This window comes from Mus musculus, chromosome 8 (genome assembly GCF_000001635.26).
Source record: "Mus musculus strain C57BL/6J chromosome 8, GRCm38.p6 C57BL/6J".
Taxonomy (NCBI): Eukaryota; Metazoa; Chordata; class Mammalia; order Rodentia; family Muridae; genus Mus; species Mus musculus.
The window spans coordinates 25,152,368-25,171,140 of record NC_000074.6 but is presented as its reverse complement, the minus strand read 5'-3'; the positions used below and the strand labels follow the sequence as shown (position 1 = coordinate 25,171,140).

General features: G+C 47.1%; 1 protein-coding gene and 1 non-coding gene across 10 annotated transcripts in view; both read left to right on the top strand.

Moving 5' to 3' along the window:
• Positions 1-16,589, top strand: part of Tacc1 (transforming, acidic coiled-coil containing protein 1) — a 101,873-nt gene extending 85,284 nt beyond the window's left edge. For all 9 annotated transcript variants that reach the window (XM_017312859.2, XM_006509146.4, XM_030243614.1 and 6 more), the window contains 7 exons: positions 1,819-1,944; positions 3,550-3,626; positions 3,736-3,779; positions 5,520-5,680; positions 6,646-6,752; positions 9,826-9,946; positions 11,321-16,589. In XM_017312859.2, coding sequence (XP_017168348.1) covers positions 1,819-1,944; positions 3,550-3,626; positions 3,736-3,779; positions 5,520-5,680; positions 6,646-6,752; positions 9,826-9,946; positions 11,321-11,389 — 705 coding nt within the window. In that variant the 3' untranslated portion in view covers positions 11,390-16,589. The remainder of the gene's footprint in view (positions 1-1,818; positions 1,945-3,549; positions 3,627-3,735; positions 3,780-5,519; positions 5,681-6,645; positions 6,753-9,825; positions 9,947-11,320) is intronic.
• On the top strand, positions 11,908-12,016 carry Mir8108 (microRNA 8108). Its single transcript, NR_106187.1, has one exon. It is a non-coding gene; the product is annotated as a microRNA 8108 (primary transcript).
• Positions 16,590-18,773: the final 2,184 nt, after the last annotated feature.

The window sequence follows — 18,773 nt, the reverse complement described above, 5'->3', positions numbered from 1 at the left end:
CTAGATGACGCTGCAGGCAAAGCGCCAGCTGCCCCTGCCTGGCCTCCAGAGCTCAGTCCCCAAAACCCAAATAAAGGTGGAAGGAGCGGATGAACTCCACAGCTGTCTTCTGACCTCTGTGTGCACGCCGTGGTACACATGCCCACTCACACATGCATCTCTGTGTTTCTTCATCCACGGAACTCACTGTTGGTGCCTGATGTTCTTTCCAACAACCGCTAGCCCATGTGACTACCAACAACTTGAACTGCTACTCCTAATCGAGATAGATGCCTAGTATAATGTGAAATACGTCCAGCCTTTGAGGACTTGGTATGCAAACAGGGAATATTTACTTAAGTGTTCCAGTAACTTCTTATATTGTCTCCTAATAAAATAACATTTTGGATATGTTGGGTTAGCTTGCTATTAAAGTCAGAATTGTAATGGTAGCTCACACCTTGCAGTCCAGTTCTTGGGAGGCTGAGGTGGGAAGAATGGCCCCAAGTTTAAGGCTGTCCAAGATTCCAGAGCAAATATTTTAGTTACTTTTCCATCACTGTGATTGAACACCACAAACAGGGCGGGGGGGGGAAGGGGCTCATTTGGGGAGTGCAGGATAGTGGAACATAGGTGGTGAGATACTGTCCATGAGGGTGGAGCAGAGCGCAGGTAGCAGGCAGCAGGTAGCAGGTAGCTGGAGCTCACAAACTGGAAACAGAGAGTTCACTGAGGATGTCAGGAGACTCTTGAAGTCTCAAGCCTTCCCCTAGTGACACACCATTTCCAGCAAGGCTGAACCCTCCCAGAGAGCCATCTCCCTTTTCTGGTACCAGCTCCAGCTCAGGCCCTTACTCTTCCTTCCTCCATGATGGTTCCTCAGCCTCTGTCTGCAGAGACCTCAACAGTTCGTTTTTCACTTGACACAGGGTTTCTCTGTGAGCCCTGTCACTGTGTAGACCAAGCTGGCCTTGAACTCAGAGATCCTCCTTTCTCTGCCTCCCAATCCTGGAGTTAAAGGCATGGGCTACCATGCCTGGCTGACCTTAAACAGTTTTTAAGAGCAATGGCCGGTTATTATTTTTTTGTCTTCTTTTTGTGTGTGTATATGTGTACATGTGTATACATACATATGCCTATTGAGGCCCACATTGCTATGAAGAGTTTTCCTTTTTCCTTTTTATCTTTTTTGAGACAGAGTTGATCTGTGTAGCCCTGGCTATCCTAGACCTTGCTCTGTAGACCCGGCTGGCTGTAAACTCAAGAGATCCTCCTGCCTTTGCTTTCTGAGTGCTGGGATTAAAAGTGTGGATCACCACTGCCCACCAAAGATCAGATAGATTTGCCATGTTTGCTTATTTAGGCATGGAAGTTTGTAATGCATATTAGAATCATTGCCAAAATAGTTGAACAGATCCACACAAGGCATCTAATATGAATGGAAGGGTGATCAATGTTCTTGAAAAAAAAATATTTCATAGAACACATCCCCAGAAAACACCAGAAAAGTGAGGCATTGGAGCATGCTTCCTCCACGTCTGGGATTGTCTGGTAACAGACCACTTGACAAGTACATCCTTCCTTCCCATAAGAAGAAAGCCCCCCTAAGGGATTTGTCTGTTCCTCCAACAGAGGCTCACCCCAGGAGTCAGTAGAATAGTTTTCATTAGCAAATACTGTAACTAGATTGCTTATTTAAGGTTTTCCGGTTTCTTCTACAAGTACATTTTTGAAAGGTTTGATCTTTTTTGGGTGAGGATGTTACTCACCTTCGGTGAGGGCCGTTTGGAGTTAAGTAGCTGGAGAGTGACCATGTTAAATACAACCCCTGTCCCGCAGGGACTGCTGGAGTCCTCTTCAGAAAAGGCCCCCGTGTCTGTGGCCTGTGGGGGTGAGAGCCCCCTGGATGGGATCTGCCTCAGCGAAGCAGACAAGACTGCCGTGCTCACGTTGATCAGAGAAGAGGTAAAGTTGTTCTTTCTCAGTCTGTAGAAGGTACCGTCTCTGTTGACTTGCCTCTCCTCAGCCTGGAGGTTCCCGTTCTCTGTGGCCTGTGTGACTCACATAAAGGGCTCCCGTAGACTTCCGCAATGGTGCTGGTGTTCAGCGAGCTGACGTGCTGTGGTATTTGTAAGACCCGTGCATTTCTCTGCCCCCTGCTTTGCCACATATGCCCATGCCTAAGAATTGTGGGCGTTTAGCAACAGGAATTCACACACCCTCTAAGAATGTCAGCGTCCCAGTTTCTGTTCTGAGGTCCTGAAGAACCTCTGCTCTAAGTGGATGGTGCCTTCCTCGTCTGCCATACTTCTGTGCTGTCTTTGGCATTTGTGTTTGGAGTTTAAGGTCCCGTATGTTGCTCCAGTGACTGGGGATGCCAGGTAGTCCAGTGGTCAGTACTTGGGAGCTATGCTCAGGAGACAGAGTCTTGTTGGTGAGAAGAGTTGCTGTGTCTTTCTCCCAAGAGTTAAGCTATGAGTTGATGCATAATAATCCCAAGGAAAGCTGTGTCTAGTCAGCTGAAGCACACAAGGAAGCCTCTAGGTTCTTTTTGTTTTCTAAAGATTTGTTTTTGCTTTTTGTATATGTCTAGTGCCCACAGACATCAGAGGGAGCATCCGATCCCGAAGCTGGAGTTAAGGCAGTTGTGAGCTGCCATGTGGGTCCTTTGCAAGAGCAGCCAGTTGTCCTAACCTCGGAGCCATTCCTCCAGCACCATCTCTAGTCTTTTTTGGGGTGGGGGGGCGTGGGGTGGGGGATCGAGACAGGGTTTCTCTGTATAGCCCTGGCTGTCCTGGAACTCACTGTGTAGACCAGGCTGGCCTCAAACTCAGAAATCCTCCTGCCTCTGCCTCCCAAGTGCTGGGATTAAAGGCGTGCGCCACCACGCCTGGCTCATCTTTCTATTCTTGAGATCCTTAGTATAAGCACAGATGTAGAAGATGGACTGGTTGGGAAGAAGGGAGCACTTAGGGAGGATGGTGAGGGGAGCACTTAGGGAGGATGGTGAGGGGAGAGCACTGGGCGTCCTTTCCATCCCTGTGCAGGACGAGCAGAACTGAGACATGGAGAGGAGATTTCTGGTATGAAGATATGAAGGAGACTTCTGGTCAGAGTAGCAGGAATTGCATGTACTGATAGTCACACAGTGGGGTGCACCCCAGCCCCTTTATCATAATTCAGTTCTTATCAAGCACTGAGAAATCACAATAGAAAAAGATTGTGTACGTCTGTACACGTGGTGGTGAGTGTGAACCCAGCACTAGGGTGGCTGAGGCAGGAGGATCACAAGTTTAACGCTTTGGGTTTATTCTCACTCAGAATAAAGACAGAAAAAATTCAAAGAAGTTTTGAGTACCACTGGAATGGAGGAGCTGGTGGTGGCTTCATCACAGCATCCTGTGTCGCTGAGAGTGGGCTTTCCTCGAAGCGTATGAACACTGTGTACAAACGCTGAGAGGCGCTGCATTCCTAAATGTTAATTGACTATCCTGTGCCAGACTGGATCATGTGTTATTTATCAGTTTCCAGTAGATTGAAGAGGTAAAACAAAGCTTTATTGTAATCTAGATAATCACTAAAGAGATCGAAGCAAATGAATGGAAGAAGAAATACGAAGAGACCCGGGAAGAAGTTCTGGAGATGAGGTTAGACTGGTGCGGGGTGGGGCTTGGGGATAAGGTTAGACTGGTGCTGATAACAAAACAAGTTTTAGTATTACAGCTATAATACATTTCTTTTTTTTTTCTTACTTAGGAAAATTGTGGCAGAATATGAAAAGACCATTGCCCAAATGATTGGTAAGGAGGAAGGTGGTATTTTGTTTTGTTTGTTTGTTTGTTTGTTTTTTGTGGTTGTTATTTTTTGAGCATTAGCCATGAGTCTGCTCAGAGTGCTGTAACAATAGACAAACACTTGTTTCTTACCATTTTGGAGTCTGTGTCCTGGCAGATTCTGTGCCTGGAAGGGCCGTTCCTCCTGCACCATTCCTGGAGGAGAGAGCTAGCTGTCTAGAGACTTACTTTCCTCACTTGCGTTTAGAGATATTTGATTTGTTTCGAACTTTATTTTTAACTCTGTACCTGCATGAGATCCTTTGAGCCGGGTGCCATGGAACCCACATGAGGACTTGTTTGGTGGAGAACTGCCTAACGTGGGTAGTAGGAGCTGCGCCTGGGTGCTCCACAAAAGCACTGCATGCTCTGCACTTCTCAGCCATCTCTCCAGACCCTCTCTGGCTTGTTAAAAGCAGCACGTCACACTTGTACACAGTCTGGGGAACGGTGGGGACCCACTGTGCTAATTTGTACATGAAGACAGTGGCCGGTGCTTAAGCTATTACATACAGCCAGCCTTTGCATTTCCTTAAACATTTGTCATTTCAAGCCCCACTCTCTGGAGGCAGAGACAGGGCGATCTCTGTGAGTACAAGGCCAGTCTGGTCTACATAACAAGTTCCAGGCTAGCTAAGGCTACATAGAGAAACCTGTCTTTAAAAAAAAAATAAAAAAGAAACAGAAAGGAAAGGAAAGGAAAGGAAAGGAAAGGAAAGGAAAGGAAAGGAAAGGAAAGGAAAGGAAAGGAAAGGACATTTGTCACTTGTTTGGGAACATTCAAATGTTGCATATTTTGAATCAGCTCCCTTAGCTTCCACACACGTTGAGGACATTTACTGTTTGTCTTCTGGTGCCTGGTTTATTTAATACAGCCTTCTCTGGGCTGGGGTCTCCTTTGTAAGGTCCAGATTCCGTCTGCTATCATGACTTGTTTCCATATTCATTTCCTCACCACTGTGAGCAGAATGCATGACTGTAAACAACGGAGAAAGGACTCATTTTGACCTGTGGTTTTAGAGAAGTCAATCTATAGGCACTAGGTCCCATATGCTTAGAGAGCACATTATGTTAGTGGGAGTGTGGTCAAGCAGAAAGCAGAGAGAAGCAGGGAGGGGCTAGGCCAATATAATGCCCTTCAAAGACATGCCCCAGGGAAGCCCGGAACTCATTATAGCCCAGCCAGCTTTGAATTCAGTGTTCTTAGCTTAGTATCCCAAGTACTGGCGCTTAGTGAGTCCATTGTCTGATGTAGTGTGTTACCTTACTGTGAGCTCTAATTTTCTCCCATCAGACCCAGTGACTATTTGCAGAGTAACAGTGACCAGCTCGCCTGTATTGAATGTAAAAATCTCGTTTAATTGCCATTTGCTTGGCACTTCCCTGAATGTATTCTGATCTCCTAGCACTTAAGTACTGAGAAGATTTTCCACTGTCCACACCCCTCAGATGCCTTCCCAGCCTTGTCCTTGGCTGTCCGCTCTATGAGGGTCCCATCCTTTTCTTCCTGGGTATCTGCTCCAGAGGAGGCCACTCTGAGAACTGCAGCTCTTGTCCCCACCTCCCACACCCTGCTTGCTTCTCCGTCCCTTGCCACTGTGTATATCCTCTCACTAGAATGTGTGCTCTCAAGAGTGGGGACACCTCGGCCATGCCAGGCACACCTGAGTCAGTGTTGATACTGTCCCCTCTGACTTGTGATTCCAGAGGACGAGCAGAGGACAAGCATGAGTTCTCAGAAGAGTTTCCAGCAGCTGACCATGGAGAAGGAGCAGGCGCTGGCGGACCTGAACTCTGTGGAGAGGTCCCTTTCTGATCTCTTCAGGAGATACGAAAACCTGAAAGGCGTGCTAGAAGGATTCAAGAAGGTAGGCATCCTTTCCGTCCAAGTCCCCTAGGCAGCAGTATAGCTTCTTGGCATCAGTCAAGCGGTGGTGGCCTTCTCTGAGTGCCTCTGCATTGTTGGGCTTGTTGTTTTGATCATTCACCTTTAGGTGTTAGTGAAAGCAGAAGAGACCTTTTCTTAGTTCACTGAAAAGAAGTCTAAGCCATGCACTACAGAAGAAATGAGGTGGGGTCTTTCAGTTGTGTACTGTCAGTCAAAAGTGTTTCAGAATTCTCTTCCTGGCAGGTGTTACACAGGGCCTTCAGGGCCCTGTACGTGAAAAAGGCTGTATGACTGATGGCTCGGGCTTGTAGGCCTAACATTCAGGAAGCTGAGGCAGAAGAATTGCAAAGCCAAGGCCAGTCTGGGCTGCATAACAAGAAAACCAAAGATGGATGGATGGATTGATGGATAGATAGATACATAGATAAGTACATACATACATACATACATACATACATAGAGAGATATATAGAGGGATGTATATATACATATATATATATATATATACATATATATATATATATGTATGTATATGTATATATACACACACACACATACATACATACATAGGCAGACAGACAGACAGGATGGATGATAGATGGATGGCCTGGCCAATCATCGAATGCAGGACTGAGAGAGAAGCTGCATTAGGAAGGTGAAGACTGCTGCATCAATCCATGCACATTAGTGCATGGAGAACCTATGTAGGCTTTCTTCAGTGGGGTTGCATAAGCTGTTGAAATTGCCGTGGATTATGAATTAAATACATCCCAATGGAGCAGACTTTCTCTCAAAAACAAACAAACAAACAAACAAACAAAAAGCAAAGCAAAACAAAACAAAAACAGGAAGAAAAAAATAAGGAAAAAACCCAACCTTGGGATACATTGTGCAGGAGAAACAAAGAGCCATGCACGTCTGTTTTGAACTTTCACATTGGCACAGAATGAAGAAGCCTTGAAAAAGTGTGCTCAGGACTACTTAGCCAGAGTCAAGCAGGAAGAGCAGCGATACCAGGCCCTGAAGGTTCACGCAGAGGAAAAGCTGGACAGGTCAGTGCGTTCCGCTTGCTCACTGCTGCGGGTGTGGGCAGACACTTGGATCTACAAAGTTGCGTACTTAGTCCTTTTGCCTTCTGTCTCCTTGGTTTACAACCTCGAGGGTTTTGTGGATGTGTGATTTTATTTCTGTGCATGGATAAACCATTACAGAGTATGGTTCTGTGTATGTTCCCTTACCTCTGAACCCTCTGCTCGCCCGTGTTGGTATTCTGTGTCTTTCTTCAGACACACATGCTAACGCCCTTCGTTTATCTCTCCATGTTCGTGAGGACCTCCCCCTGGAGTTTCTTTGTTGGAAGGAATCCATTAAGGCAGCCTCTTTAGTAATTGTGGTTACTAAACTTGTCCTGGTGCAGAAGTGCTGTAGGGAGTAGAGCTGTAGACTGCCCTTTTATGTCTTCATGAGAATAGATGAGGAACTGGGGACCAGTGAACAGTGGAGTTACAATAGTTAGACATTAGATGTACATCAGCTTACCCCTCCCTCGTGAGTTTTTTCCCTAAAGCTCTGCCAATAGCTCAATGTGTAGGTGATGGTCCGTGTACTCGGTGAAAGTGGAGCTTTCTGTGGGGTTTGGCAACGTAGCATTTACTCTATTGGGAGGAGTTTACTTTACGTTATCGTAGTAAAATTGCATGTGTTTCAGTGGTTGTCTATTTAAACACCTGCTCTATCATGATTGACTCTTCTTTGCCCTTCCTGTTGTAACTTAGTGTGTCACATATGAGGGGCACTGGCTTTCATTGCAAATTGTAATTCAATTTCCAACTTAATATTTGTGTGTATGTGTGTGTGTTGACCCTGTCTATGAAGAAGAGAGTAAATCTTTGTTTTGTTTTTACTGTTGTGGGATTGAACCCAGAGTTGGCACATACTTGACAAAGAGCTCTGCCTTAGCGCTCTCTCCTCAGCTTTGCAGTGTGCTGTGATGGCAGGAAGATGACTTACTTCAGGGTTTTTGAGTCAGGGTCTCCCCCTATAGTTCAGGTGGACCTTGAACTTGCCTCGGCCTCCTGGGTGCTAAACTTAATGGCATGTGACACCATATATTCAAAGGTGACAAGAGTCACTTTGTTTGCAGTTTCTGGATTCCCTATGACAGCGTTCCAGGTAGAGAGAATTTTCTTCCCATTTCCCTTCTAACACTCTTAGGACTTTCAGTCCTGAAGTCCACTAATACATTTTGGAATTTACCCCAGAGAATGGTGTTTTTGGTTTTTTGACACAGGGTTTCTCTGTATAGCCCTGGCTGTCCTGGAACTCACTCTGTAGTCCAGGCTGGCTTCAGAAATCGACCTGTCACTGCCTCCCATGTGCTGGGATTAAGACAAGCTCTTTTTAAAAGATGAAATCTCACTGTGTACTCCTGACTTGCCTGGAACTCCTCTCAAACTCAGAGATCCCCCTGCCTCTGCTGGGACCAAGGGACAAGTGCCATGATCGTCAGCTTCCACCCTAGTTTCTAACTACAAAGTAGTACAGTTGGTGCATTCTGTGGTCCGTACTTCTAGCTTCAAAAATGTCTCTCCTCTACACTCTCTTATGGCCTCATTAAGGATTTCGTTGTTGTGTGTCCTTCTGTTGTGTTTGTGCTTTACAAGCTACAAAGATGGTATCTTCCTATTGTTGTTGCTTTGAGATATACATCAAAATAGCCTACACATTTTCCTTGTCATGTAATGGCATATTAGAACCATTTTCCATGTCAGAACACACAGCTCGGTCTAATTCCATTATTAGACCGTAGGATCTTTTTAGAAAACATTTCATTTATTTTTATATCATGCGTGTGAGTATTTTGTCTGCATGTATGTCTGCATCACCTGCATGCCTGATGCCCATGGAGGCCAGAAGAGGGTGAGCCACCATGTGGAGCCTGGGTCCTTTGTCAGAGCAGCCAGTACTCTTAAACACTGAGCCAACTCTGACTGCGACTGTCTTTCTTTACTGATGAGCATTTAGACTGGCTCAGACTCTCCATGTTGAAAGCAGACACATTAGCAGGTTATTTCTGTGCAGAGTTAGCAAAAGATGGAATTACTGTGTCCTGAGATATGTATATTTTGGGTTTTCTTCATTCCCACTTTGTGCTTCCCCTCCTTCCCTGTTTTGTCGTGGTTCTGTTGTTCTTTGAGTTCTTAGGACAAGACCATACTGTACTTTTGACCACGCACAGCTCAGCGATAGGCCACCCACTCAGCAGGCACAAGATCCTGGCTTCAGTCATCTTCCCCTCCCCCCACCCCACCCTGCACACATCACGCCACCCAAAGTGCTTAGCACATTAATTTTTATGTCTCCTTGCTGGTGAGGTTGTGGCAGCTTTGTGGATTAGCCAGATGTTTATTAAGTGACCTGCTTCCTCTCTGATCTCATTGATAAAGACACTTCTGAGGTCAATAACTCACAGACATCGGTAGGGCAACAGTTGACAGTGGGAAAACCTGGGATTATTCCACATGAGAGCCTGTCACTCTAATACAAAGGTCAGACTGCCACGGGCAGGTGCTTTGCTGTAGAGTGGCCTTCATGCACCGTTTACTTGGAAAGGAAGTCTGTTGGACGACTCCTTTAAAAACTAGGATTGTTATGAAATTACCTAATTCATTTTCCGCATGAAACACAAAACTTGAAGAATATTGATTTCTGCCGCCAGGATGTCCCATGGAAAAGTGCTTAGTGGTTTCATATAAATTGCATTTTGTAGGTCACTGGTTCCTGGTTTCCTCTGATCACGCAGTCAGTTCATTTGAGTCTGTATAGAAATTTATTTATTTACTTATTTATTTATTTATTTAAATATATGCATGCTCTGCCTGCATGCCGGAAGAGAGCATCAGCTCCCATTATAGATGGTTGTGAGCCACCTTGTGGTTGCTCGGGACCTCTGGAAGAGCAGCCAGTGCTCTTCTTAACCACTGAGTCATCTCTCCAGCCCCGAGTCTATGTTTTGTGAAAGTCAGCAGTTGGCATCCCGTCTTCCTGCCTCTCTGTCTGTCCCTGGTCGCTAATCTGTGTCCTTTTTTATCTCTTCTCCCAAACGAACCCAAAACACCATCACAGAGCCAACGAGGAGATTGCTCAGGTTCGCTCCAAGGCGAAGGCTGAGAGTGCCGCTCTCCATGCCGGACTCCGGAAGGAGCAGATGAAGGTGGAGTCCCTGGAGAGGGCTCTTCAGCAGAAGGTATGGAGGGGTCTGTCATGGAGGGGCTCCTGTCGCTGACACAGGGACATCTGGCTGCCCTCCTCCACTCTGGCTCCTGTCAGTCCTTGGTAGACCTAGCTTGTCACAGATCTGGAGCAAGGAAGGTGGCTTTGATCTTTTTACTCAGTTGCTGCAGGCTGGCTCCCTTATGAAGTGATTCTCGGGACACACATCACATTATTAACCAAGAGTAGCAGGAGTCCTCAGCCACTGCTAGGTTTCAGAAGGCAAACACGGTGTTTTAGCCAGGAGTCCAGGGGCTTGGACACGTGGTCTGGGTCCCACAGCTGCCTTTCATTCTCGCTGTGTGCTTTTGCGCAGCAAGCGAAGCACCTTTCCTTTCACTGCTGTGGTCCCTCAGCTTTCAGAGCAGAGCTGCCTTCCAGGGACACGAGGCCATGCCTAGAGACTAATTTGGCGGTTGTAATTGGGAGATGCTAGGAGCCTCTAAGTGGGTAGAGGCCAGAAACACTGCCAGGCCATCCTATCGAGGACGGGACAGCCCAAATCAAATCAGAGCCCAACATAATTGATGCTGATAAGCAGAGATAATGTCAGCAGGCTCAAGACTGGCTGCTCGCCATCAGACATGCCAGCAAAACAGAGGCAACTAAGGGCATTTCATGTGGAAGGCAGCATGAGAAGGCTCTTGCCCAGGCTGTGTTGGGAGAGCTTTCTGGAGGGAGGTGCTAAGTGTCCCAGACTGACAACTGCCTCTCACACCTGCCCCTCATGTACTGGGCTTATTGGTGTGCATTCACTCTTAACCTCCCATCCCAAGATGCTTTTCAGTTCTGAGTCTTACTTCCTCAGGGTATTTGTGACAACACTCACCCTGGGTGAAGGATGAGCAGCTGCTCCGAGGTCCTCTCACTGACCCCACACTGTCACGGAGGTTCTGTGACACCAGTTGTGTTTCCCTCTGATCAGCAGTTTTCAGGGTGTGACCTGCTGTGCTGCCTGTGTGCATTCATCCAGTGATGCCCTGAGTTACAGCTTGTGTCTGGTAGCCCTGACTCAGACTCTGGAATCCCAGTCCCTGAAGCTGCTGGCAGATTAAGTGAAACCCGCACACTTGTGTTCTAGCAAGTGACCCTCACACAACCAGAGAACCTGGGACCTAAGGTTTACGGGCAAGGTTCAAGAGAATTGGTGGCTCTTGCACCCTCAGCTAAGTTTTAGCATAGTACTGTGTGAACACAGGCACACTTTGATGGGTGGGTGGCATTTGGCTTTCTTTTCTATAAAGACTGTGATACAGAGAAGTGGAGAGCCAGTAGGATGCTCCGGAGGGTCTAGCCACTGGCTTCTTCTCTCAGAACACAAAGCAAATCACCATCTTCTGTCTTTCAGAATCAAGAGATTGAGGAGCTGACAAAAATCTGTGACGAGTTGATCGCAAAGCTGGGAAAGACCGACTGAGAGCCGTCCCGTGAGCTGTGCAGATCCGAGTCTGGCTGCTTCTGTCGTGACCACATTATCTTGCCTTATCCAGAAATAATGCCCCCCACCCCCCTTTGCAGAGAGAAGTAATTGTTTCAAAGCACATGCCTGCTGCTGCCATCGTCCCCGCTTCGCCGCTGCGCTGCCGCTGCTGCTGCTGCTGCTGCTGCTGCGGCCTGGCTGGTGGAGAGGGAGTCACAAGACAGCTCTGCCCTGCGACCTGGCTGCCAGCTCCCGTTAGAGCTGCTGCTGGGTCTGGCTTGTGCTTCTACAGCCTGAGTTCATCTAGCTGTCGTCGTCGTCTTTGCTTTTCCCAAGTTTGTGACATTTCTAATTTTGTGGCAACTGTGTGGGTTTATCTTCCCAGCTCCTGTTTGATGTTTTTATGACCTAGTTAATGTTTTAAGTTTTCAGTATCAGCAGTTTTACTGAAGGGGGCAGTCTGAGTCATCGTCACTAACACTTGGGGCTCCGAACTCCCTTTTAGTTACAGACGGACTCATGCATGTGTTCTCTACATTCTGCCGCTTTTCCCCTGAGGCATATCCAGATAAGACCCTCTGGGGAGGAGCGTAGTTACAGAAAGAAATGTAGGCTCTTATTTTGAAACAGAGCCCTAGGTCTAAAAGCCAGCTTCAGACTCGGTAGGGGCTGGGAACCTAGCTCTACTGGGGAGTGCTTCCGGTACACAGAGCCCTGGGTTCGGCCCCCAGAACTACAAACACTGGATATTGGAGTGCATGCCTGTGATCTCAACTCTCCAGAGGTGGAGGCAGGATGACCATAAGTCCAAGGTCACCCTCAACTACATAGCCTCTTGGAGGCCAGCCTGGACTATGTGAGTTCTTGCTTCAAACAAGGAGTGAGTGGAAGCATGGGGTATCCCAGCTAGTGGGAGGCAGGACAGGAAGATCACTTGAGCCCAGAGTTTAAGGACAGCAGTGCACTAGGCAAACAGTCCTTTTCTTAGAAATCAAACACCCAAACCAAACCTTGAGTCAGGGTGGAAAGGCTGAGGATACGAGGGCCAGGGGTCATAGCTTTCATGGCTAAGGAAGATTTGCCGTGCTGTCTGCTGCCCCGGTGTTTGGATACCCCAGGACCTCAGCATGGTCCCTTATGCTCATACCAAAAGCAGCAGCGTGGCCTCCCTCAGAGCTGGCCTTGGATGCATGCGTCCACCCCGGGGCCGATGAGTCTCTAAAGCAAAGTCAACTTCTGTTATTTATTTGAACCGCACACCAGTGGGATGTGGGAAAGGTTTAGTTGATCTTGTTAAAAGATGACAGAAGCCCACATTACCAGCCAGAGAGTGAAGAGCCTAGGTTTTCCCTGTTTAAAGGCACGGCACCCTTTTAGAGACTTAAAAATAACAGCAACAGCAACTGCTTTCATACTGGAGATGGGCTTTTAAACAGAACGGGCCGGCCGTAAAGAGTCCTCTGGCTCGTTCTCCAAACCAGCCCCTGGGAATATTCTAAACAAAGACTGCTTGAATGCTGGGAAGGGGAGCAGGGGGGGAGGTCCACAAGACAAAGCAAAATTCTATGAACTCAGACTGGACTTACCCTGAGGGCGTTAATCCCCAAATAGACATTTCCCTCTTTGATGCTAGTGACTTCTTTCCATCTATCTAACAGGCAAAGTCAAGTCCACTCAAGTTTTGATGCCTTTTTTTTTTTTTTTTTTTTTTTTTTGCCTTAATCTTATACCCTGTGTCTTCATGGTAAATGTGCACTATTTAGCACACAGGCATATCCCTCCTTGTAAAACCATTGCATGAGCCGACTTCAGCAATGAATTGTGCCTCATGGAGAACCTCCATAGATCTTAAAAACAGTGTTCCTTTAGCAGTGTGTTGCCATGTGCTGTAACTTTTAGCCCCAGGGAAGTGAGTAATGTCTTTTCAAGCTAGAAATCACATTTTTGTCAATATGCATTTATTATAACCGGTGCTTAGGTTAGGCTATATTCTGAGGCCTACTGTCTTTTAACATTTTGTACAAAAAAGAAGAAAAAAAACCCCAACAACCCACAAGCAGACAGAAGTTATCTGTGGTTGGAGAAATGGCTTGACAATCATTTGGGCTCTGAATTTTGTCACAGTGGCTTAATGCAAAGCCCATAGCAGTAGACATAGTGTCATGTTCAAGTGTCTTCAAGGGTCATAACCAATGTCAGCTTAGCCGTCTTCCGCAAGGGAAGTTAATTTTGCATTTTAAGAAGCAACGCAGGAATTCTTGCTAGTGTTACGGCGGCATCAGTGTGCGCTCATTTTATATTGACTTATTTTCAGTATGGAAAGCTTAAGAGGGTCTCCATCGGAAATCTCTTGTTCCCTGATTTTTTTTTTCTTTTAATAGTACTGAGATTGTACCCAGGGTCTTGAACATGCTAAGCAAGTGCTTTATCATGGAACTGTATCTTCCCCTGTCATCTTTCTAAGCATGCATATTTTTAAAGTGTCCTGTGCTGTGCTGTATGTTAGGCATAGGAGAGGAGCAGTGGCTGTCCCTCCCTGCACACTGGCAGACGGGCCTTGAATAACAGGCCCTGCTAAATGAAGCTGCCGTACAGGGGACATGAACTAGCCCTCTAAGCAGTGTTTGCCAGTGGCCTCTTAGTCATCACCATTACCAGGAAAATGTTCACAACGTCCAGCTTTCGAAGATCCTCCGCCAAGAATAAGAATGTAGCTTGCACAACTGGCAAATTAAGAAAATATACTAGGCAGAGTAAAGTCTATTTATTTATTTTGTTTTAATTATATAAGCCCTAAAAAGCTTTTTAGCACCCTGGAGAGTAAAAAATATAAAGTCGTCTTCAACACACGCTAGGGGCCAAAAGCTTCTTTGTTAGGTGATTAGAAGGGGGGACCAGGCATGGTGGCACATGCCTATAACCCTAGCACCCTGGAGGCAGAGGCAGGGACTAAAAGTTCAGGCCTCGACTGGGCTATACCGTGGGGCCCTTGTTTTCAAAGACTTGAAAGCTGTGTCTGGTGGTAGCGTTTGCCGACCATGTGCCAGGCACTGTTGCCAATCCCCAGCACTGTCAAACAAGATATAAAACACAGGAGAAAGGCTCACAGTGGCTTGTGGGATATTAGACGATCTCATTGAGAACCGTTTCTTCAGTTCTGCTTTGCCAAAGTACAGGCAATTCTTAACCTGTCCGTCAGCATTACAGACTGACCCAGCTTACGGTGGGTCGGAAAGCAGTGCTCGCTCTGTTTGGAGACCGGGAATTCCCCTACACTTCATATTCTCTGAAGCTCTAATGTGGATTCAGGCATCTTGAGAAACAGACCAAATTAGGAAGTCCTGAAGCACAGGGCTGGGAGGCCCAGAGTGGATGGGATGAAATCCCTGATTTCAGGGTTATAGCTTAACGCTAAACTTCCTTTCCAGCCAGTGGCCCTGTTCCCCCTGCAGACATGCCTGTGTACAAAAGCTTGCTCAATCGCTCGCTCACTGGGCAGCCCTGGGCTGAGCATGGCAGGCCAAAGACTTCCCTTTCAGCAAAGATGGCGCAGGCTAGAAAGGGCACTCTGCGGCTCACAGTCTCTTTAGGATCTGTGGCCTAAGTTCAGGGCATGCTGAATTGAAAGTGGCGTGGCCCTTCTGAAGCCCCCTTCCCAATTCCCCGGGGCTCCATTTCAGATGATCTCTCTGCTCAGCTGTTCCTGCTGTGTCTCTGTAGGACTGTGGCCCTCTAAGCTCCCTCTCAGGTTTTGTTTGTTTGTTTTTTTTTTAAAGTCTTCTTGGGAAGAGAGAATATAGATGTTGAAAGAGTAAATGATTTAGGCAAGGAATTTAAAGATGTATCTATTATAGAGAATTTTAAAGGTAACAGATTACTATTTACTTACTAATGAACAGATAGGGTCTGGGAGTCCCAGAACACCAAGCCAAAGGTTGAAGAAATCACCTTTCAAAAAGTTTTAATAATGAATTTATTTCCTGATGTCCAGGAAAGGTTTGACTGGCCTCCAGGTTACGATTTTTTTTTAAGCAATTTAACAGGGCTGGGGATGTAGCTCAGTTGGTGACACACTTGCTCAGCATGCACACGTCCCTGGATGTCATCCTCCACCCCCCCACCCCCCAGTTCTGGGGGAAAAAAAAAGAAAAATTTACTACTAAGTCCTTCCTGTGTGGAGAGAAAAGGGAACTGCATATAGAGCCAGTGCCTCTCCATAGGCCTTCTGCTAGAACAGAGTAAGGCAAGCACTTGGCACTGCATAGACTGCACTTCTCGTAGTTTCCATCTGAATGCAGCCCCCCTGTCCGTGCCTCTCCGCATGCAGTTAGATTTGGACAAATAAGATTCCTGAGGAATGACTCTCTTAATTGCGCCGCGGTTCCAGCTTTATGTAAACACACACACACCCCAGTTATAGTTCTAGTTTGGAGATGCTGCTGCCATGTTGGCCTCAGGTAGGCTGTGTGATGTTTTCACCACTCAGAGGCCGCCAAGTGTGGGGCTGAGGTCTGGCCTGAACCTTCCCTGTATGGTGTCTTCAATACCAACTGTCAGGATGCCTCTCTTAGGCCCCTGCCTTCTCGTAGTTTCTGAGAAGGCCCAGCAAAAATGCTTCCCACCCTCAGTTAATAGTAACTGATTCTACTATTTGTAATCTTTCAAATGGACACATAGAAATCTGAACTCTGAAACCACATCCAGACCAGATACAGGGCAGTGTGACGGTCACACCCGCAGCCTTGGCTTTGACCCTTGCAGTCCTTGGGACAGGATTCAGGCACCCTGTTAAGTCTCCAAGGCATCGGTCAGCTTTCCAGTCCTGCTGTTAGCGAGTCTGTGTTTGCCAATACATACCCACTGTACTAACGTGCCAAGTGTTTATTGCACATTTGCTCCCACTGTGTCCCAACAACCCCAGCCCCTCCCCTGCCTCCTCGTGCCCTGGAGTGCGTGAGGAGACCCTCACTGGGGTGGAGGTGGAGGGAGGCACACACTGCCTTGACTCCTGCTGTCAGGACGGTGTTGTGTGGAGCAATCATCCTCATAGATTTTATACACATAGTAATTTCCCTTTTTATATGTCAGGTAAATATTTGTAAAAGTTATACTCACACAAAAGAAATTATTATGATAATTACTAATATATTTTTTCCATGTTTCATTGCCTGAATAAAAACCGTTTACCACTGTTGCATCCGGGGTGTGTTGTCTTCCCTGGCCGTCAGTTTTCTTACCCATGACTGTTTACTGAAGCCTCCGGATTTCTGTCTGAATACAGAAAGCGTGGCATTTCCTTGCTCTCGTTCTCCGGGGCTTCATGCATTTCATTGGGCATGTAATTGAAAATAAAACAAACTCTGGAATTCCGACCTCGGCTGTAGAAACCACCATGACGGCATCTGTGCAACACAACTTTTGCTGAGTGCTCTGTGGTCTCGCCAGAAGTCGGTCCACCCTGGCGTTTTGTTCAAACCCGCAGAAGCAAAGCTGCTCCAAGCTCTCCAACTTTCGGAAGGGCCCAGGTGAGCAGGAGCTGGGTAGAAAGTAGCTGGTGCTTCATGCGTTTCCTAGGTCTGAGTAAGGACTTTACACACACTAGTTGGGCGGGCTCTCCATCTAGGGGTGGGCCAGGGTAAAACTGGAAGAGAAGAGCGGATAGCAGAGGAATCAGGAACTCCCTTCCCTGCTTATTTTGAGGCTCTGCATACTACTCGCCAGCCTGTGGTGGTTCTGGTTTTGGGGCAGTGCAGGGCACTTTGTCCTTCTCACCAGTGTGTTCTGGCTGTAGAGGAAATGCTAGCTACAACAGGTCTCATTTTCTTAGCATTATTGGGGAGATAAGATGAAAATTTGCCGCCTTAGATAAACCATCTTGTTTTTTTTGTTTTAGTCAAAAGTAGGAGCCAGGCATGGTGGTGGTGCACTCTTTCAGTCCCAGCACTTGGGAGTTAGAAGCGGGTGGATCTCCGTGAGTTTGAGCCCAGCCTGGTCTACATACAAAGCTCAAGGACACTCAGGGCTACATGGAGAAACTCTGTCTCAAAGGAAGGCCCCTTTGCCTGATAGAAGTCTTTGGCATGGAAGGATGAGGCAACAGTTTAGCCTTGGTTGGGGAGAGCACATAGGCCCCTCGTTTAGGTAGAGAATACTAGCAGGGAGCTGAGATTCTTGAGTTCCCAAGACTCTCTTTTAGAAGCATTGCCTATGAGGCAAGATACTCCTTGCGACCATCCTGGAAGCTGTGATCCTGCCTCCTGCATGTTGGATTACAGGCTCTATCTAATTTCTCTTAAAATCACAAACCCCACCTGAGATGTGTGTACTAAAAGCGGCCACACCGGAAGCGCATGTTCCCTTTGGCTTACATGGTCCAGAAGCATGACGTTGCTAGCCCATATTACGGTGACAGAAGAGTCTGGCTTTCGATCCCAGACCCAGTTCCAAGTCTAGGCTAGATATCATGCTCTGTACTGTCTTAAGTTTTTGCTTATTTTATGTGCATGAGTGTGTGGTGGTTTCAATAAGAATGACCACCATAGCTGGGCAGCAGTGTCGCACGCCTTTAGTCCCAGCACTTGGAAGGCAGAGGCAGGTGGATTTCTGAGTTCAAGGCCAGCCTGGTCTACAGAGTGAGTTCCAGGACAGCCAGGACTACACAGAGAAACCCTGTCTCATGGGATAGGTGGTGGTGGTGGTGGTGAGAAGAATGACCACCATAGGCTCAAATATTTGAATGCTTAAGTCACCCGGGACTGGAACTATTTGAAAGGATTAGAAGGGTTAAGAGGTGGGTGTGGCCCTGTTGAGGAAATGTGTCGCTGGAGGTGGGCTTTGATGTTTCAAAAGGCCCTGCCAAGCTAGGGTCTTTGTGCCTGGAGATCAGAGCGTAAAGCTCTCGGTCAGTGCTGCAGTACCTCTGCCTGCCTGCCTGTCACCACCATGCTTCCCTCCATGATAATGGACTGAACCTCTGAAATGCTGAACAAGCCTTCAACTAAATGGCTTCTCTTATAAGAGTTGTCTTGGTCATGGTGTCTCAGCAATAGAACAGTGAGTCAGCCAGGTTGTTTTGTGTCTGTGTCTGTCTGTCTGTCTGTCATCTGTGTGCCAGGTGCCCCCTGGAAGCCAGAAGAGAGTGTTGGTTACAGGTGCTTGTGAGCCACTGTGTAGGTGCTAGGAGTCCATCTCAGGTCTTCTGGAAGAGAAGAGCAGCCGGTGTGGTCTTAAACACAGAACAGAGCCTCTCCAGCCCCAGCCTGCTGTGCTTTAGATCTTCCTTAGTTTCCTACCTGACCAAGGCGACTCAGTCCGTCAACAGGTTCTCCAGTGCAGGAGTGAGGATTGAAGAAGCAAAAAGACAATTAGACAGCATTGTAGC